At 45.3% G+C, this 16,148-nt stretch overlaps 1 protein-coding gene across 1 annotated transcript in view; it reads left to right on the top strand.

Moving 5' to 3' along the window:
• ncana (neurocan a) overlaps positions 1–16,148 on the top strand; it is a 74,703-nt gene that overhangs the window by 38,861 nt on the left and 19,694 nt on the right. Inside the window, exons 9-10 of the mRNA XM_062523795.1 lie at positions 3,445–4,200; positions 9,147–9,251. Coding sequence (XP_062379779.1) covers positions 3,445–4,200; positions 9,147–9,251 — 861 coding nt within the window. The remainder of the gene's footprint in view (positions 1–3,444; positions 4,201–9,146; positions 9,252–16,148) is intronic.

Genomic DNA, 16,148 nt, shown 5'->3' with positions numbered 1-16,148 from the left:
GAAAGAGAGAGAGAGAGATAGGGAAAGAGAGAGAGAGCGAGAGAGAGAGAGAGAGAGAGAGAGAGAGAGAGAGAGAGAGAGAGAGAGAGAGAAATGAGCTGGAGCTGAGGGAGTGGAGTTAGGGCAGAATGAGGCGTGGTAATGGATGCCCTCCTGTCAGCTCAGCGACTTCAAATTAAATGCAGCGCCTGAGACTAGCCTCCCTAAGCCATCAGGGCACCTCCGCTATTTCATCACGCTTCCCCAGAGAGAGAGGGAGAGAGAGAGAATACGGAGAGGGGGAGACATGGACAGCTAGAGTAAATAGAGAGAGATAGAGCCAAGGATACTGAATAGGTAGACCCGAGGAAAGAGATGGCAAGAGAGATAGGGGGAAAGAAAATGGGAAGAGGGAAGTGAGAGCGAGAGAGGGAGAGAGAGAGAGGTAGAGAGAGAGAGGGAGAGAGAGAAGAGAGTGCAGGGGGAGGATGAAGAAAGATGAAGTGTGGGAGCGTGAGGCGGAGTAGAGCAGAGCAGAGCCAGGGACAAAAGCAGCGGCAGCAGTGAGAGGGGCCAGTCAGGTGCCAGAGAACTGGGCTGAGGAGGAGAGGAGAGGAGAGGCGGTGGACGGCCCTGGCCAGGCGAGGAGAGCCGAGGGTGGGAGAGAGAGGACAGCAGAGCAGAGCAGAGCAGAGCAGAGCAGCCTCACAGGCTCCTGCAGAGGTGTGCTTAAGCTAACCGCCCCTCCGTACACATTAGCATGCAGCCCAGCCCAGCCCAGCCCAGCCCAGCTGGGGTCCCTCTCCTCTCCTCCGCTCTCTGGCCTCATTAATACAAATATCCTCTCTGGCCCAAATTCGGTGGCGGCCGCCATTAATGTTTAACTGGGAGAGGGAACTTAGTCAGGCTGGTGCATTATTCAAGCCCCTTTGGCAAATTAAGGATGGAGGTTTCTTGTCCCCGCGGCTTCTGAGCAGCAGTAATGAGCGACGGGGGTGTGTGTGTCAGTAAATGAGTGGCAATGTGCGAGGGACTCAGAGCGGGGCCCAACTGCAGTGTAAACACTCAGAGCTGTTAGTCATACTGTACCATCATGCCTCAGAGCACTGTCAGTACACGATCCGTGCCGCCTGCACGATGCAAGATTATGCACATGCGCAGATACTCAAATTGTCTTTTGATGGTTTACGACACTACAGTGCATGATTGGTTCTGTGGATGCACGATTACCAGTTACAACGAGGATGTCGAAGTCAACATTATTTATGTCGCAGTAATAAAGTCCTAATAGTTAAATGTACATGTACAATGTTAAGTGTACCCTCCCATTGAGTGCAATTATATACAGTATGGTGTTATTATTCTTATTATAATATGGCCTGCATTATATCTTATAATATGGCCTGCATTATATCTTATCATATGATTGCGAAAACCAACTTAGTTTTTAGTGGAAAAAATAATTGTGTGACGTGTAGTTAGTAGTTAGGGATAGACTCAGCAGGAATAGGCACGTTTGAAGAGGTACATTTTAAGGGGGAATATGGATTCAGGAAAAGAGCTGATATTATGGGATGTGTGTAATGCAACATGGAGGAAAGTTCTAAAGGCCATATAGTGGCCCCCCAGGCAGGGGGAAGAGTGGGAGTGTTGGAGGAGGAGGATCTGAGATGTGGGGGAGATTAGAGAGGCATGAAGGTGTTGGGTTATGATGAAGAGTATTGAAAGTAAGAAGCAGAAACCCTTAAATCAGTACGGTATTTTAACAGAGGGCCAATGAAGCTGCTGAAGGACAGAGGTCATACAGTATACTCTATGGAACAGCCTAGAACACAGATGTTTATAAAAGATGAACACATTGATGTTTATAAAGGAGTATGAGAAGAGGACCCACGAGTTAAAATAGTCAATAACAGAGGCCAAAGTGGCTTCAGTAAATACGAGAGAAATGTCAATGTCATCAATATTGAGTTGAGAAAGTTACCATGGAATGGAATTAAGTATGCAGCGCATCTGCCCATGAACATTCGCAGAACTGCAGCAGGATGCTCTTCATCTTTTGCACAAGGCACTCACTTGACGGCAAGCGATTGTCTCTAAGGAGCCTGCCTCTCTTGTATGCTTTTCAGACTCTTCTAGATAGCTGATGCAATTATTTAAAGGTTTGTGCTCACGCTTTAATGAATTCAGTCGGAGTTGGTCTCACTGACTGAAGGGCGAAGGAGCAGCGCCAGGGTCACAGCAGAGTGTCAAAGAGAGATGTTTTGCTCCTGCGCCGCGGCTGATCCTGATGGCTGCCTGCATTGAGTTGCTTAATTAATAAAACATGCTTTAAAAGCAGAGGGGGGAAATAATTAGGCCTAAACGGAGTTTATAATTGCGTTGTTGCTCTGTTAGTGATTTCCATAAAGTTCCCATGCATGAGATGCCTACTGAATTATTGAAGCCTCAATAATGATTAAACACCTCCCCCCCCCCTCCATCATGCCAAAGTGCTGTGTATGTGTGTGTTTGTGTTTGTGTTTGTGTGTGCCAGGGGAGAGGGGGGGGGGAGAAAATATTCCAAACACCCTAATCAGGAATCACACTGAAAATAAATAAATAACAAAAAAAATATAGCATTTACATAAAAGAAAAACAAATACGCAAATCTGTCTCCCCAATTCTGTTCCACCTCATTGGGAATCTGATAAAAAGAAGCCCAAGTCGTGTGACAGTTGATTACACTGTGTATCTCCACATCAGGCAGCCTGCAGTGGTGGCGGGGGGTGTTTGAAGGTGAGAGCAGAATCAAGGGGAGAGCGTGAATGGGGCCAGGAGCAGCAGCAGCATCACTGCTGTAATTGGAAAAACAACTAACTACAGCGGATGACTTATTTAGCCACAGCCAGGCCGAGTGTGGCAGCACACAGACTCTGCATGGCTGAAGGCGGATTTATAATGAGCAAGCTTGTGTGTGTATGTGTGTGTGTGTGTGTGTGTGTGTGTGTGTGTGTGTGTGTATGTGTGTGTATGTGGGGGTGGGGGGTGGTGTTTGGTCAGGGGGTAAATGAGTCTACTTTGGATAAGAAATCTTATTAACAAATGTAACTAAGTTATATTTTTATGAAGCTCCAGTAAATGGCAGACAAGAATAGAGTGTGTGAGGCCTACCAGTGCTATGCTAATTTACAGACACCTATTTATTTTATCATTAACTAAATGGTGAAAAGCATCATGCTGTGTTTAACTGATCGCTGTAGAATAGGGTGTAATCAAATCAACCAGTGTGATAAGATTGGACCAGTAAGAGCCATGAAATGAAATGGAACCCCGTTATGTTTCATACAGTATCTTCAGTAGCCTCAGATTCAGGTCTTGACCTGCTCACCTATCTAACCTATCTATCCCCACCTTTTCCTAACAAAGCCATTGAGTTCAGTGAGTAATATGAGGTCTCATAAAGGTGTCTTTTCCATCCCGCAGGTCTGATGTCGTGGTGGGGCCGCACCTGGCTTCTCAAACCGGCGCCGACCTCTGGGCCTTCACCTGGAGCCTCCACCGCTAGCAGTGCTCTAAAGGTCAAACCAGGTCAAGGGTCAACTCCTGAGGCCACCGTCACCTCAGGGGGCTGGTCCGTGGTCGTCCCGTCCGGTGGCGATGAACGGAAGACGGGCAAGGTCAGCAGCAGCACATGGAGGGAGGTCAAGCCCAACACCAACCTCTCTAGAACCAAGTCCACCACCACCGCGCCTCCGTCCAGCACGGTCACGTCCACCAGCGCCGCCACCACCACTCAGAGAGGGAAGGGGGTGGAGGAGGCTCGGGGGGAGATCCAGTACGAGCGCCGGCCGCCCAGCACGGGCAGAGGCAGGTCCAAAGGTGACCGATCCCAGAAGAAGGAGCCCAGAGTGCCCAAGGGACCGTCGACCACCCCCAGCCCCACCACCGCCGCGCCCTCTCCCACCGTCACCTCCAACCCGACGCCGAACCTCTCGGTGGGGCGCGGAGGCTCCGTGAGGCCCCTGACGGAGGACGCCACCCCGCTGATCCAGTCCACGCGCCTGCTGCCCGAGCTGCGGTCCTCCACCATGGAGGGCTACGGGCCCAGTGGGAGCGGCGGCCCATCGCCGGCCGCGGAGGACGACGCGCAGACTCTGGGATCAGGTGTCCTGCTGCCTGGCAACCCCGCGGAAGACTTAGCCCATGGCAACGAGGAGCTGTCCAGGAGGAATGGCTCAGGTGGGGTTCTGTCTCTCTCTCTCTCTCTCTTTTCCTTTTGTGTCATTTCACCTGCTTTCTAAGCCCACACCTCTGTGGGTCTACTGTACTTTCCTTTCGTCTTCCTTTCTCCCTCCCTCTCTCCCTCTCTCCTTCTCTCCTTCTCTCCATCTCTCTCGTCTTGTCATGCTGCCTGACGTAGATCACACTTTATCTGTATGTGCAGCTGGATGCTTGCTTCAAAGAGTTTCAAGGTTAAAGATATTTCAGTGTTTTCCTGGTCTGCATAGCAACACGGGTGCTTTTTCAGCTCCCAACACAGTAGAAGTTTACCTCTCTAATTAACAAAACTCCTTGTGCTTGTTAAGGGAGCACCACTCATCCCTAGCAGTGATATGGCAACACAAATAACTCTTTTTAATAGCCATGCAATATTTTCAGCAGTTAATGTCTGATTTGTAGACGTTTCACCTGCTTCTAAGCCTACCTGCTTGAAGGGCTGAAATGCTTGCTACAAGGACTATCTGACAGGATATTGTCCCCCTGCACATAAAAGCATGAAGGCCCTTTCAGATAGAAAGTAATTTTCGTTGTGCTAACTGCAAGTTACTCCCTCATTCAGTCCGACACTGAACTCTTGTCATATCTGAAGACCCCATCACTCAGAACAACCTGTTAAGAGATGTGGGGAGAGCCTTGGTGAGAGGCCATCTTTCTGTGGGACTGCAGATGTAAACTAGCCTAAGGCTAACTCTGGTGCAGTGCATCAAATGTTCACATTGATGTATTGCACATTGTCCCGTACAAATAAAATTGAATTGAATCATTGTTCTAATGAGAGAGACGAGAGTCTTGTGACAAGTTGTCAACTACTGTGTACACTTCACCGAATTATTGATTTGTGGGCTCCTGCAAAAAAGAAACACAAATGGTTGGCTACTTGACTGGATTGGTTGGCTATTTGCACTGTTGTTTGTTGTTTGTTGTTTGTTGTTTGGGTAGGGCTATAGTGTCATCTTACAGTTTAATCTGTTATCATCAGCTGATCAGAGGTCCTCTCAGATCCCATGAGTATATGGGGTATCATTCTTGTATTATTCCCCTCTGTCCCTCTCTCTCTCTCTCTCTCTCTCTCTGTCTGTCCATCTGTTTGTCTATTTGTCTGTCAGATTCTCTCACTATTTTCCGTGTCAGGCGACTCTGCGTTGGCAGGAGATGATGGTGTTGTCAGAGAGAAGCATAATGCCCGTGGCAGGGCACACCACTGAGCTACAGCTTATCTCTCCGCTGTCATCACCGTCTGACATGGCCTCCATCACTCTCTCTCTCTCTCTGTCTCTCAAACCTCACACTCCTCCCTTACTTTGTTTCTTCCCTCTCTTTCTCTTTCTTTCTCTCATCACTGCCTCTCATCTTTGTCTGTTCCTCTCTCTCTCTCTCTCTCTCTCTCTCTCCCTCTCTCTGTTTTCTCTTTTTTTATCTTTCTGAGATATGAATTCTTATTTTCAGTCCGGCTATATCACACAGATGCTATCACACAGTTCCTTACTGTAACCCTGAGCATATGCTGAGTTATGGTCAGTGACAGTGTTGAAGAACGGAGCAGTACACTGTAATAAAGCCCACATGGCTCTTGTTTGCTTCTGTGTTTGGCGTAAATGCCAAGGTGTTCCCGCGGGAGGCTGGGCTCTGGTGTCTGACACAGCGTGTGATGGGAAAGTGTCAGCTCATCTCCAGGCTGATCGATTTTCTCCTCCCTGCTCATTTTTATTGAGAGCTCCTAGCCCACAGCACAGCAATTTTTCTAACCTCAGAGCCGCCAGCCCCGCTCACACACAAAAAAGAAAGAAAGAGAGAGCGAGAATGAGCATATCATCTTTCATAAGCCTCTCACGATTGCTGTGGCTGTGGCTGTACCCTTCTACGAGGACAGTGGGGATGGATGGATCCCTTGTCATTGTGAGTCACATAACCACCTCAATCAGGGGCATGGTCACCGTGGTGAACCCTGGACGAGACCTGACCTGTGCTTCATCTCTGCTGCTGGTGGAGAGGACAGAACACAAGCTTTAGCCAGCAACAGTACAGCAGTTGTCCACCACCGGTTGATTCTGTTGGCTGTTACTGTGGAGATACACACACACACACACACACACACACACACACACACACACACACACACACACACACACACACACACACACACACACACACACACACACACACACACACACCGATTTGTGTCTTTTATTATGAGATTCTCCTTATTTCCAGGAAGGAAGAGTCTGATGATAGAGGGGTGTGTTTGGATGATGGGTTCTGAGAAACAGATTGGTATTTCAGGGTAGAAACAAGTCTTGTGTACAGGAGGATTTATAGTGGCAGCAGGTGAGGAACTTCTGTGTCCCAGCCCCAGCCTTGGTCTCAGGGACCTTTCCCAGCATCTCTCTCAAATGGGCTTTGACTTGTGGTTCCGGACACCATTTTCACAAACAAGCCAATTACGTGGCACATTACAGATGGCCTCAAATTAGCCTGCTTGGAAACTGCCAGTCCACACAGACAACATGCTTTTGTGTGGTCCAGTAATGTGTCACCTCCACATCCTGACCCCCCTGGGTATATTGTGCAGTCTATAATTCCCATGTATGACGTGTGTGCGCTGTGGGAATGGATTAACTGATTTTTCTCATGGTGATGTGATGTATCTGCACCTGGCATGAAATCAACACATGTGTGCAATCAGTGAAGGGTCCATCAGCATATGGACATAATTCAGCTTAATAAAAAAACCCTCACCAGCCAGTTTGTCAACAGGCTTCTCCATCAGTTCCACATACAGTATGTGAAGTGAACCGTGGCTCCCTGCACGCTCAGCTCCCTATATCCCATTCAGCAGAGAGCTGTGTAGAGAGGCGCGTGTTGAAAGGAATGGGTCTGTAGTGGCATGTGTAGGAGAGGAGGTGGTGCTCTCTCGGTGTGGGAGGGAGAGGAGGCTGGAGCGCGCTCAGACTGGCATCCAGAGCACAAGCATGTCAAAGGAGCAGCCAATCAGCGCCGAGATGAGAGAACACCCCATAATGAGCCAATTAAGCGCCCAGCCAGGTGGTGAGGAAAGGAGAAAAAAACATGACACGGTCCACAATTATTTCTGATAGAAAGCGTAAACATGAATTAGGTAGGCATGTAGATGGCAGGGGCCATTTTGAAGTGCAAAAGGGAGTTAAATATGTAAGCGTTGCGTGTGTATTTCAATGTATATTGCTTTTTTTTTTTTGCTGATCGTTGTCTGTTGCCTACTTTTTTTTTTTTGTTCCTTGGAGAGCAGCTCCTCTCCTTGTCTCTCTCCCTCTCTGAGGGTTGCCATGACAACTGAGGGAGAGTGCTGTGGACGGGCTCCAGTGTGTGGAGAGGTGCAGCCTTTGCAAACATGTGCCGCAGAAACAAAGGAGCACAGAAGAAAGGCAGAAGAAAAGAGAGGAGAAGAAAATGAGAGGGACAGGTTTGCTCGCTCGGCAACCATAGCAATGTCTCAGGCATGGCCCTCAAAACGCCCCGAGCACACAGGATGTGATTTAGGCGGCCGGAACTCTATGGAGATCAGCGAAATGCTGATTATGTTAAACCACTAAAGCACTGTGTGTGTGTGTGTGTTTTGTGTGTGTGAGAGAGAGAGAGAGAGAGAGAGAGAGAGAGAGAGAGAGACAGAAAGGAGAGAGAGAGTGAGAGATGTATGAGGAGAGTGAAGATGAGAAAATGTGTGGACACCAGCGTGTGATCCAAATTGCAAACAAGCCTTAGACTTACATGCCAGTGGACTGGGAACTTTGTGTCTGTGTTATGTAACATGTAAGTTCAAGAAAGTTTGGGATCAGAAAGATACTGGCATCCAAATGACATATGACCTACCCTACTAATAAAGGTATGTGCAATATAGATAGATAGATATATAGATAGATAGATAGATAGATAGATAGATAGATACTGTATATAGATAGATAGATAGATAGATAGATAAATAGATAGATAGATAGAGGAATGCATGTGTGAGTGAGTGTGTGAGTGAGAGTGGGGGATAATGAGAGAGAAACAGAGAGAAATATTGGATGCCACCATTACGCAGCAGCCCAAATGGTCTCCCTGATGGCATTAAAGGAGATTTATGGGGCAACCTTCACCCTTTATTCATTCTAATCGTCCCACTAAATGTGTGTGTGTGTGTGTGTGTGTGTGTGTGTGTGTGTGTGTGTGTGTGTGTGTGTGTGTGTGTGTGTGTGTGTGTGTGGCTTGAGCAGAGTCCCAGGCTGCTGAGGCAGGGCCATATGGCAGATTAGTGGAGTGGAGATCAGCGCTCCAACCAGCCAGGAGACACGGCGGCCAGGCCAAGTGCTCCACACCAACCAAGAGCCCTTTGTCTGGCCTTTCTGTTGCTGTGCTGTGCTGTGCTGTGTGCATGGAGGGCTGGTTTGGCAGGAGGCCTCGGAGGGAGGATGGAATAGTGTCTGGTGCTGTGCTCTTAAGAGGTGGGGGGCCTCTTTTAGCCTCTGCTGTGGACGCTTGTGCTGGCCTCATCCCTGCTTTTAAATGGACAGCACGTAGTAGAAAGTACACCATGCCACAATTCAGCAAGTCTCCAGCCGAGACGTCTATAAATGCAGCCTCAGCCAGCCTCCTATTCACACCGCAATCATAAGCAACCATTTTAGAAATGTTCCTAGAGCGTGTTGTATATAACGATTTCTGATGGTTTCATCCACTCTGTAGCTTCAAAAACCTGCGAAAGGTGTTTATTTTAGAGGCTTATTCTCATCAGCACTGAGCTACATCCTCCATTTGGAGCCTAAAAGCACCACTTCAGAACCAACACATCATGTATTCTAAAAAAAATCTAAAAAAGTTTGTGTATGTGTGTGCGTGCGTGCATGTGTGCATGTGTGTGTGTGTGTGTGTGTGTTTTGTCTCTGTAGCATGCCAGATGAGCCCGTGTCTGCATGGAGGAACATGTCTGCCGGAGGGGGAGGGCTATGGCTGCTTCTGCCCACAGGGCTTCACTGGAGAGAGCTGTGAGATCGGTGAGACACAATTACAGTTTATTCAACATTAACAGTGGGAGCTGAGACCTTCTGCTTTTGTTAAACACTTAGCAAAGACATGAAACGTTAAACACTGAATCTAAATGTGAATGCACATAAATAAGCTGCCAAGCAATCATTCAATCCATACCTGTTTCTTCAGCAAAATATATTCTCTTCAGGTTAGGAAGGGAAATGTGACCACTTCCTCCAAGGCCACACTACAAGCCGAGTATTGTGGGCCTCAGTGTAGAACCAGTGAAGCACCATTCTGGCTGTAGGTGGAATCTTGACATCGACCACATAATGGTCAACACAAGCTTTGTGGTCTCTTTATGGGGATCAATAAAGTTACTGAGCTCAAGATCGATGTGTGGGCTGATGCCTCTTTGGCTTGAGTTTTGTGGTACCATTGAACAGGGACCATAATGGGAGTTTTTGTTCCTCATCAAAGCTCCCATAAAGCATGCCATACACAAAACCCCAGGCCACTGCCACACATGACGTCTGTAAGAGGGACCCAGCTCGTGTGACAATAGAGGAGATAGAACAATGATCTAGAGGTCAGGGGTTGTATCGATCCGTCACATTTATGGCAGGGTACGTGGGTGTGTGGGTCACAGGTCATTGATCAGCACATTGTCTTATTAGCTCAAGGGCAACGTGCTTCACCTTGGCCTGGCTGGAGAGTGGGTCATTGGGGTTTCTAGGCTCTTCATTTGAGCACAATGACTGAGAGAGGTCAGATGGAGTGGACTGGCTGCTGGGCCCTCAGCTTGTCACTGCCGCTGTCCCTCGGCTGATTCTATGTGGGGGCAGCCGTGGTGTACTGGTTAGGGCTTCGGGCTTGAAACCGGAGGGTTGCCGGTTCGAACCCCCGACCAGTCCACCTTTGAGCAAGGCACCTAACCCCTCACTGCTCCCCGAGCGGCGCTGGTTGGGCAGGCAGTTCACTGCTCTGGGTTAGTGTGTGATTCACCTCACTGTGTGTGTGCTGTGTGTGTTCACTAATTCGGTTATCAAAAAAGTATGTATTCTATTCTATTCTATTCTATGTCAGCTCTATGGCCCATGTCAGCCTGCCTCCTGCCTCAGGCTAGTAAACCAGCCATGGACACCAATGTTGCTGGTGTGCCTACCAAGGTTAAAATGACTATACAAACTATACATATACAACTATACATATACTATGAACTTACAAAAGTGTATGGCAATGTTTCTTAATAAAGACATTTCGGTAACACTTTATTTGAAGGGGTCTACATAAGGGTGTCATGTAACCGTCATAAGAATGACATGACACATGTCATGCACATTAATGACACATTATTGACGTTTATGACTGTTGTCATAATGTGTCATTCGGTTTTTGTTATGTCAAGATGACATTGTTTGGGCGTCATCATTATGACAACTTGACATTAGACAAGATGACATTATCTGACGGCGTCTTTGTCATGACAACTTGACATTAGGCAAGAAAATGTAATCCGTTTACAATATTGTCATGACAACTTGACATATAATTGTGTTTGGCCTGACTTATTTTCTAGTTTTTTTAAGTGATGAGCCTGAACAATTGGCTGTCATGACACCATTATGAATTGGTCATGAATACTTTTCTTGACCTCAACTACAGTGGTACAGTTTTGATTTGTCATTAAGCTGTCACAAAGAACTATTACTGACCAAAATAGTTTTCTGACAGTGTCATGAATACTTACCTTTGACCTCAAGTACAGTGAACCATCTGAGATGTTTCCTGAACATGTCATGAAGTGTCATTACACTGTCATGTAGGTTTCATTTCTGTACATTTTACATTTCTGGAACATTGAGTCTAATTTCAAGTAGGCTATAATAACAACAAACACCATAGTCAAGTCATGACTTCAAAGAGTTTATTTCAGCAATGAATTTTGCAAAACATATACATTGTAGTGCCTCGTTGCCATGGGTAGCTATCCTGAGTTCTTTAAAAAAAAAAAAAAAAACACCCTTAGCTTAGTGATCCCACAATTGCAAATTCTAATTTACACATTCATCACACATGCATTACACTCAATCTTCAATAGTTTTCAATAGGCTAACTTTCAGTTTCAGGTATCAAATGTAATACAACCAACATCCAAGCAAAACATGGTGTTCTCTTTAATTAAAATAAAATACCAAACCCTATACTATGGCCGGCAGTTATTAAGTAAATAAATAAAAAATGAGTAGGCTATACCCAACCAGTTGTCAGAGTTCGTGTGGCAGGCCTGTAACGTTGCTAGTGTGCGTTGAAGCCTAAAACCAAAACGGCTCTTTCACGCCACTCCAGCAGCGCAACAAAGAAAACTCAGCTTGTAGTATGTAATGGATGGACCAGATGGACAGACGTCTTCAGCGAGGCTCGTGGAGGTTCCGAGGATACGTGGCCATGCAGGCTATTTCACGCAAAGTCAGTGGCATCGTGCTAGCAGCTAGCTACTGTAGGTCTTGCTGACTAGCTGAAGGCTTTAAACTTGTGGGAAATTCTCGTCTCGAAGGTTTCACTTCCAACATAACTTCACCGTCTAGCAGTAATGTTTAAGTAAGCGTTTTACCCACTAAACACAAAGGCTATATTTGTGTTAGGCTGCAGTAAACCTTTCCCGCTAAGCAGTCGTTCTCTCTTCTTCTCCCTGGTGTTGTTTCTTATTTCCTGATTAGGCTACCCTTGACCTCTAGCTCAATTGTCATTGGCTCAAATAATACAACTGTAACATAAACTACACATTTCTATCCTTTTCACTTTTAGAATCAAAACATAATATCTTGACAACATTTCAGTAACTAGGAAATTATAAAAATGTTTATGCATATATAAAACAATGCATAACCATGAAATTGAATAAACCTGACTTGTGTGCACAAGAGTCAACGTTTCCAGTAGGCCTAGGCTAGAGATGAATATATATTTGTTTACAATTTCCTAGTTACTGAAATGTTGTCAAGATATTATGTTTTGATTCTAAAAGTGTAAAAGATAGAAATGTGTAGTTTATGTTACATTTGTATTATTTGAGCCAATGAGAATTGAGCTAGAGGTCAAGGGTAATCAGGAAATAAGAAACAACACCAGGGAGAAGAAGCAAGGGGGCAGCGAACGTTCTGAGAGTGTAGACAGTATGGCGGCCGCCATGCTAACGAGAAGACCGTGGCTAGCTGGCCATTCCATTGAATCCTATGGGGCGTAAGCGCCACTTTGACATCAAATTACGTTAGAGCTGAAGCGTTTTAAGCCTTTATATGAACATTTTCTATTGTCGGGGTACATACTACTTTGTGAAATTGACATAATAATCTCGTAACTGTCTTATCGGCTGAGTAATTAACGTTTTTCGAAAGTCAATGCTAAAGTGTTAAAGGCGCATGCGTCCAGCGAGAGTAAAGCGTCGCCATAGGTCAGACTCGGTCAGACTACGTGCCTACGTCACATGTACGACATCTGAGCCTGCGCAGGAGACCTATGACGGAATAAGAAGACCTAAAAAAAACGTTGAAATTTGCTTCCTCGGTCTCTGCTGCCGTCTACGTGATAGCTCTGTCCATATCTTTTACTGTCTATGAGAAGAAGAGAGAACGACTGCTGAGCGGGAAAGGTTTACTGCAGGCTAACACAAATATAGCCTTTGTGTTAAGTGGGTAAAACGCTTACTTAAACATTACTGCTAGACGGTGAAGTTGTGTTGGAAGTGAAAACTTCGAGACGAGAATTTCCCACGAGTATAAAGCCTTCACTAGTCAGCAAGACCTAGCTAGCTGCTAGCACGATGCCACTTGTCAATGACTTTGCGTGAGATAGCCTGCACAGCCACTTATCCTCGGAACCTCCACGAGCCTCGCTGAAGACGTCTGTCCATCTGGTCCATCCATTACATCTAGCCTACACCTGAGTTTTCTTTGTTGCGCTACTGGAGCTATGTGCTGGAGTGGCGTGAAAGAGCCGTTTTGGTTTTTAGGCTTCAATGCACACTAGCAACGTTACAGGCCTGCCACATGAACTCTGACAACTGGTTGGGTAGCCTACAGTAGGCTACTCATTTCTTATTTATTTAGGCCTACTTAATAACTGCCGGCCAAAGTATAGGGTTTGGTATTTTATTTCAATTAAAGTGAAAACCATTGTTTGCTTGGATGTTGGTTGTATTACATTTGATACCTGAAACTGAAAGTTAGCCTATTGAAAACTATTGAAGATTGAGTGTAATGCATGTGTGATGAATGTGTAAATAAGAGTAAATAGAATTTGCATATAATTGTGGGATCACTAAGCTAAGTGGTTGTATTTCACATAGAGGTGATGAATGAACACTCGGATTAATTTGTTTATTTAATATTTTAAAGAACTCAGGATAGCTACCCATGGCAACGAGGCGCTACAATGTATTTTGGTTTTGCAAGATTCATTGCTGAAATAAACTCTTTGAAGTCATAACTTGAGTATGGTGTTTGTTGTTATTATACTTGAAATTAGACTCAATGTTCAAGAAATGTAAAATGTCCATGAAAACCTACATGACAGTGTAATGACACTTCATGACATGTTCAGGAAACATCTCAGATGGTTCACTGTACTTGAGGTCAAAGGTAAGTATTCATGACACTGTCAGAAAACTATTTTGGTCAGTAATAGTTCTTTGTGACAGCTTAATGACAAATCAAAACTGTACCACTGTAGTTGAGGTCAAGAAAAGTATTCATGACCAATTCATAATGGTGTCATGACAGCCAATTATTCAGGCTCATCACTTAAAAAACTTAGAAAATAAGTCAGGCCAAACACAGTTATATGTCAAGTTGTCATGACAATATTGTAAACGGATTACATTTTCTTGCCTAATGTCAAGTTGTAATGACAAAGATGCCGTCAAATAATGTCATCTTGCCTAATGTCAAGTTGTCATAATGATGACGCCCAAACAATGTCAACTTGACATAACAAAAACCGAATGACACATTATGACAACAGTCATAAACGTCAATAATGTGTCATTAATGTGCATGACATGTGTCATGTCATTCTTATGACGGTTACATGACACCCTTATGTAGACCCCTTCAAATAAAGTGTTACCGACATTTCCGTTATGGGTAACACTTTACTTGACGGGTTCATTCATAACACATTCATAACAGCTGTCATGAACTGCACATGAAGCATTCATGACCGATTCATGAAACATGACTCAACATTCATACCAACACTTTCATGAATGTGGAAGACAAAATCATGAAAACTTGTCAAAATAAAAGTCCAACAATCTAATAGCCTAATCCATACACAGGTTATGAATCCCCTCCAGCGTTTGTAAACATCTCATGAATATTTTATGAAGTCTACTTCAAATGTCACTTTACTATACGAGTTGTGAAGTATTCATCATACTGGGAAGTGAGCTACTGACCATCTGTGGACCTCTGAATGGTTAGACATTCCTGTCTTATATATCTATACAGTCATTGGTGTAGACAATTATGAATTCTTCAGAGGTTACTATCATAAAATAAACAAACAGACAAACAAAACACTCAATTCTCCTGGACACTGGACTTCCCCCTTGACTAAGATGTGACATGATCAGGTTGGCTAAAACAAAAAAGACAGCAATGTTACATTGCGATTGTTGGACTTTTATTTTGACAAGTTTTTGACGTTTTGTCTTCCACATTCATGAAAGGGTTGGTATGAATGTTGAGTTATGTTTCATGAAACAGTCATGAATGCTTCATGTGCAGTTCATGACAGCTGTTATGAATGTGTTATGAATGAACCCGTCAAGTAAAGTGTTACCGTTATGTTATTACTGTAAAGCTTATGGCAGGGAGTAGTTGAGCTCACTTATTGTGCACAAGAATATTATGTCTGTTTCATATGGTGTACTGGGGACATGCCATTGCAAACATCTTCGATACAAGATCGTCCTGAAGTTCACCCAATCAGAAACCTCACCAGGGCAAGTTCACCCAATCAGAAACCTCACCAGGGCAAGGTCACCCAATCAGAAACCTCACCAGGGCAAGTTCATATTCTCAGTGTACTGATGCGCTGCTTGTGATGTGTGAGGACCGAAGGAAGGAAGCCCACCTGCATCCCACATGTGCTGGTGTCCATGCTGGGACATCTAGTGCACACCCTCTCTGCCTGCTTGGTGATGCCGTGTCTTCTGTGAGGAAGGGTTCTTGGGACGTTTTTCATAACTCGAGCTCAAAACTAACAAGCAACAGTAAACTAGCAAGCACTTTCAGAAAATCTAGACCTAAAATCCGTTTTGCACTCTTCTTCCGTATTTACCCACCATTTGCCAGTGTGATTGTTTTCCAGCGTGCCTGCGAGGGTAGAAGACTGTCGGCTGTTTGTTTCTTCCGCTCACGCTCGCGCTGTTGCCAGCTGCGCTGTGAGCCGTTAAGAGTGGAGCCCATCCTGGCTGATTGTTTGTCTGTGTCAAACACGCAGTGGGTCTCACACAGCCATGAAAAGACTCCCTTGCACTGCTGCACCCTTGATCAAATGCCATTTTTCTGCTAGATTAGAAACAGAGTGCGAACACCTCATAATTAGTCATTCATCCACCAGAGAAGAAGACCCCTTTTTCTCTGTGATCCTGGCTGCAATTTCACACTGCTCTGAGACATGTTGCTTAGGTTACGCAAACGAATCTTGATTCACTTGATTGCCATTCCATAAGATGGTGCTGGCTACAGTGCTCAGTGTGAGTTAGTCAGCAGCATGGTGTGGAGTTTGCACAGGGATCAGATGGATCGGAGGTATTTGCAGTGTTTCTGGAGTGTCTTAAGACCGGCGAATTATGCATGAGGGACTGAAAGATTCATGAGGGGAGCCAGGCTGGACCTGGTGTGATTCCAGAGATG

The sequence above is a fragment of the Sardina pilchardus genome, chromosome 2 (assembly GCF_963854185.1).
Source record: "Sardina pilchardus chromosome 2, fSarPil1.1, whole genome shotgun sequence".
Taxonomy (NCBI): domain Eukaryota; kingdom Metazoa; phylum Chordata; class Actinopteri; order Clupeiformes; family Clupeidae; genus Sardina; species Sardina pilchardus.
This window is presented reverse-complemented; position numbering and strand designations above follow the sequence as displayed.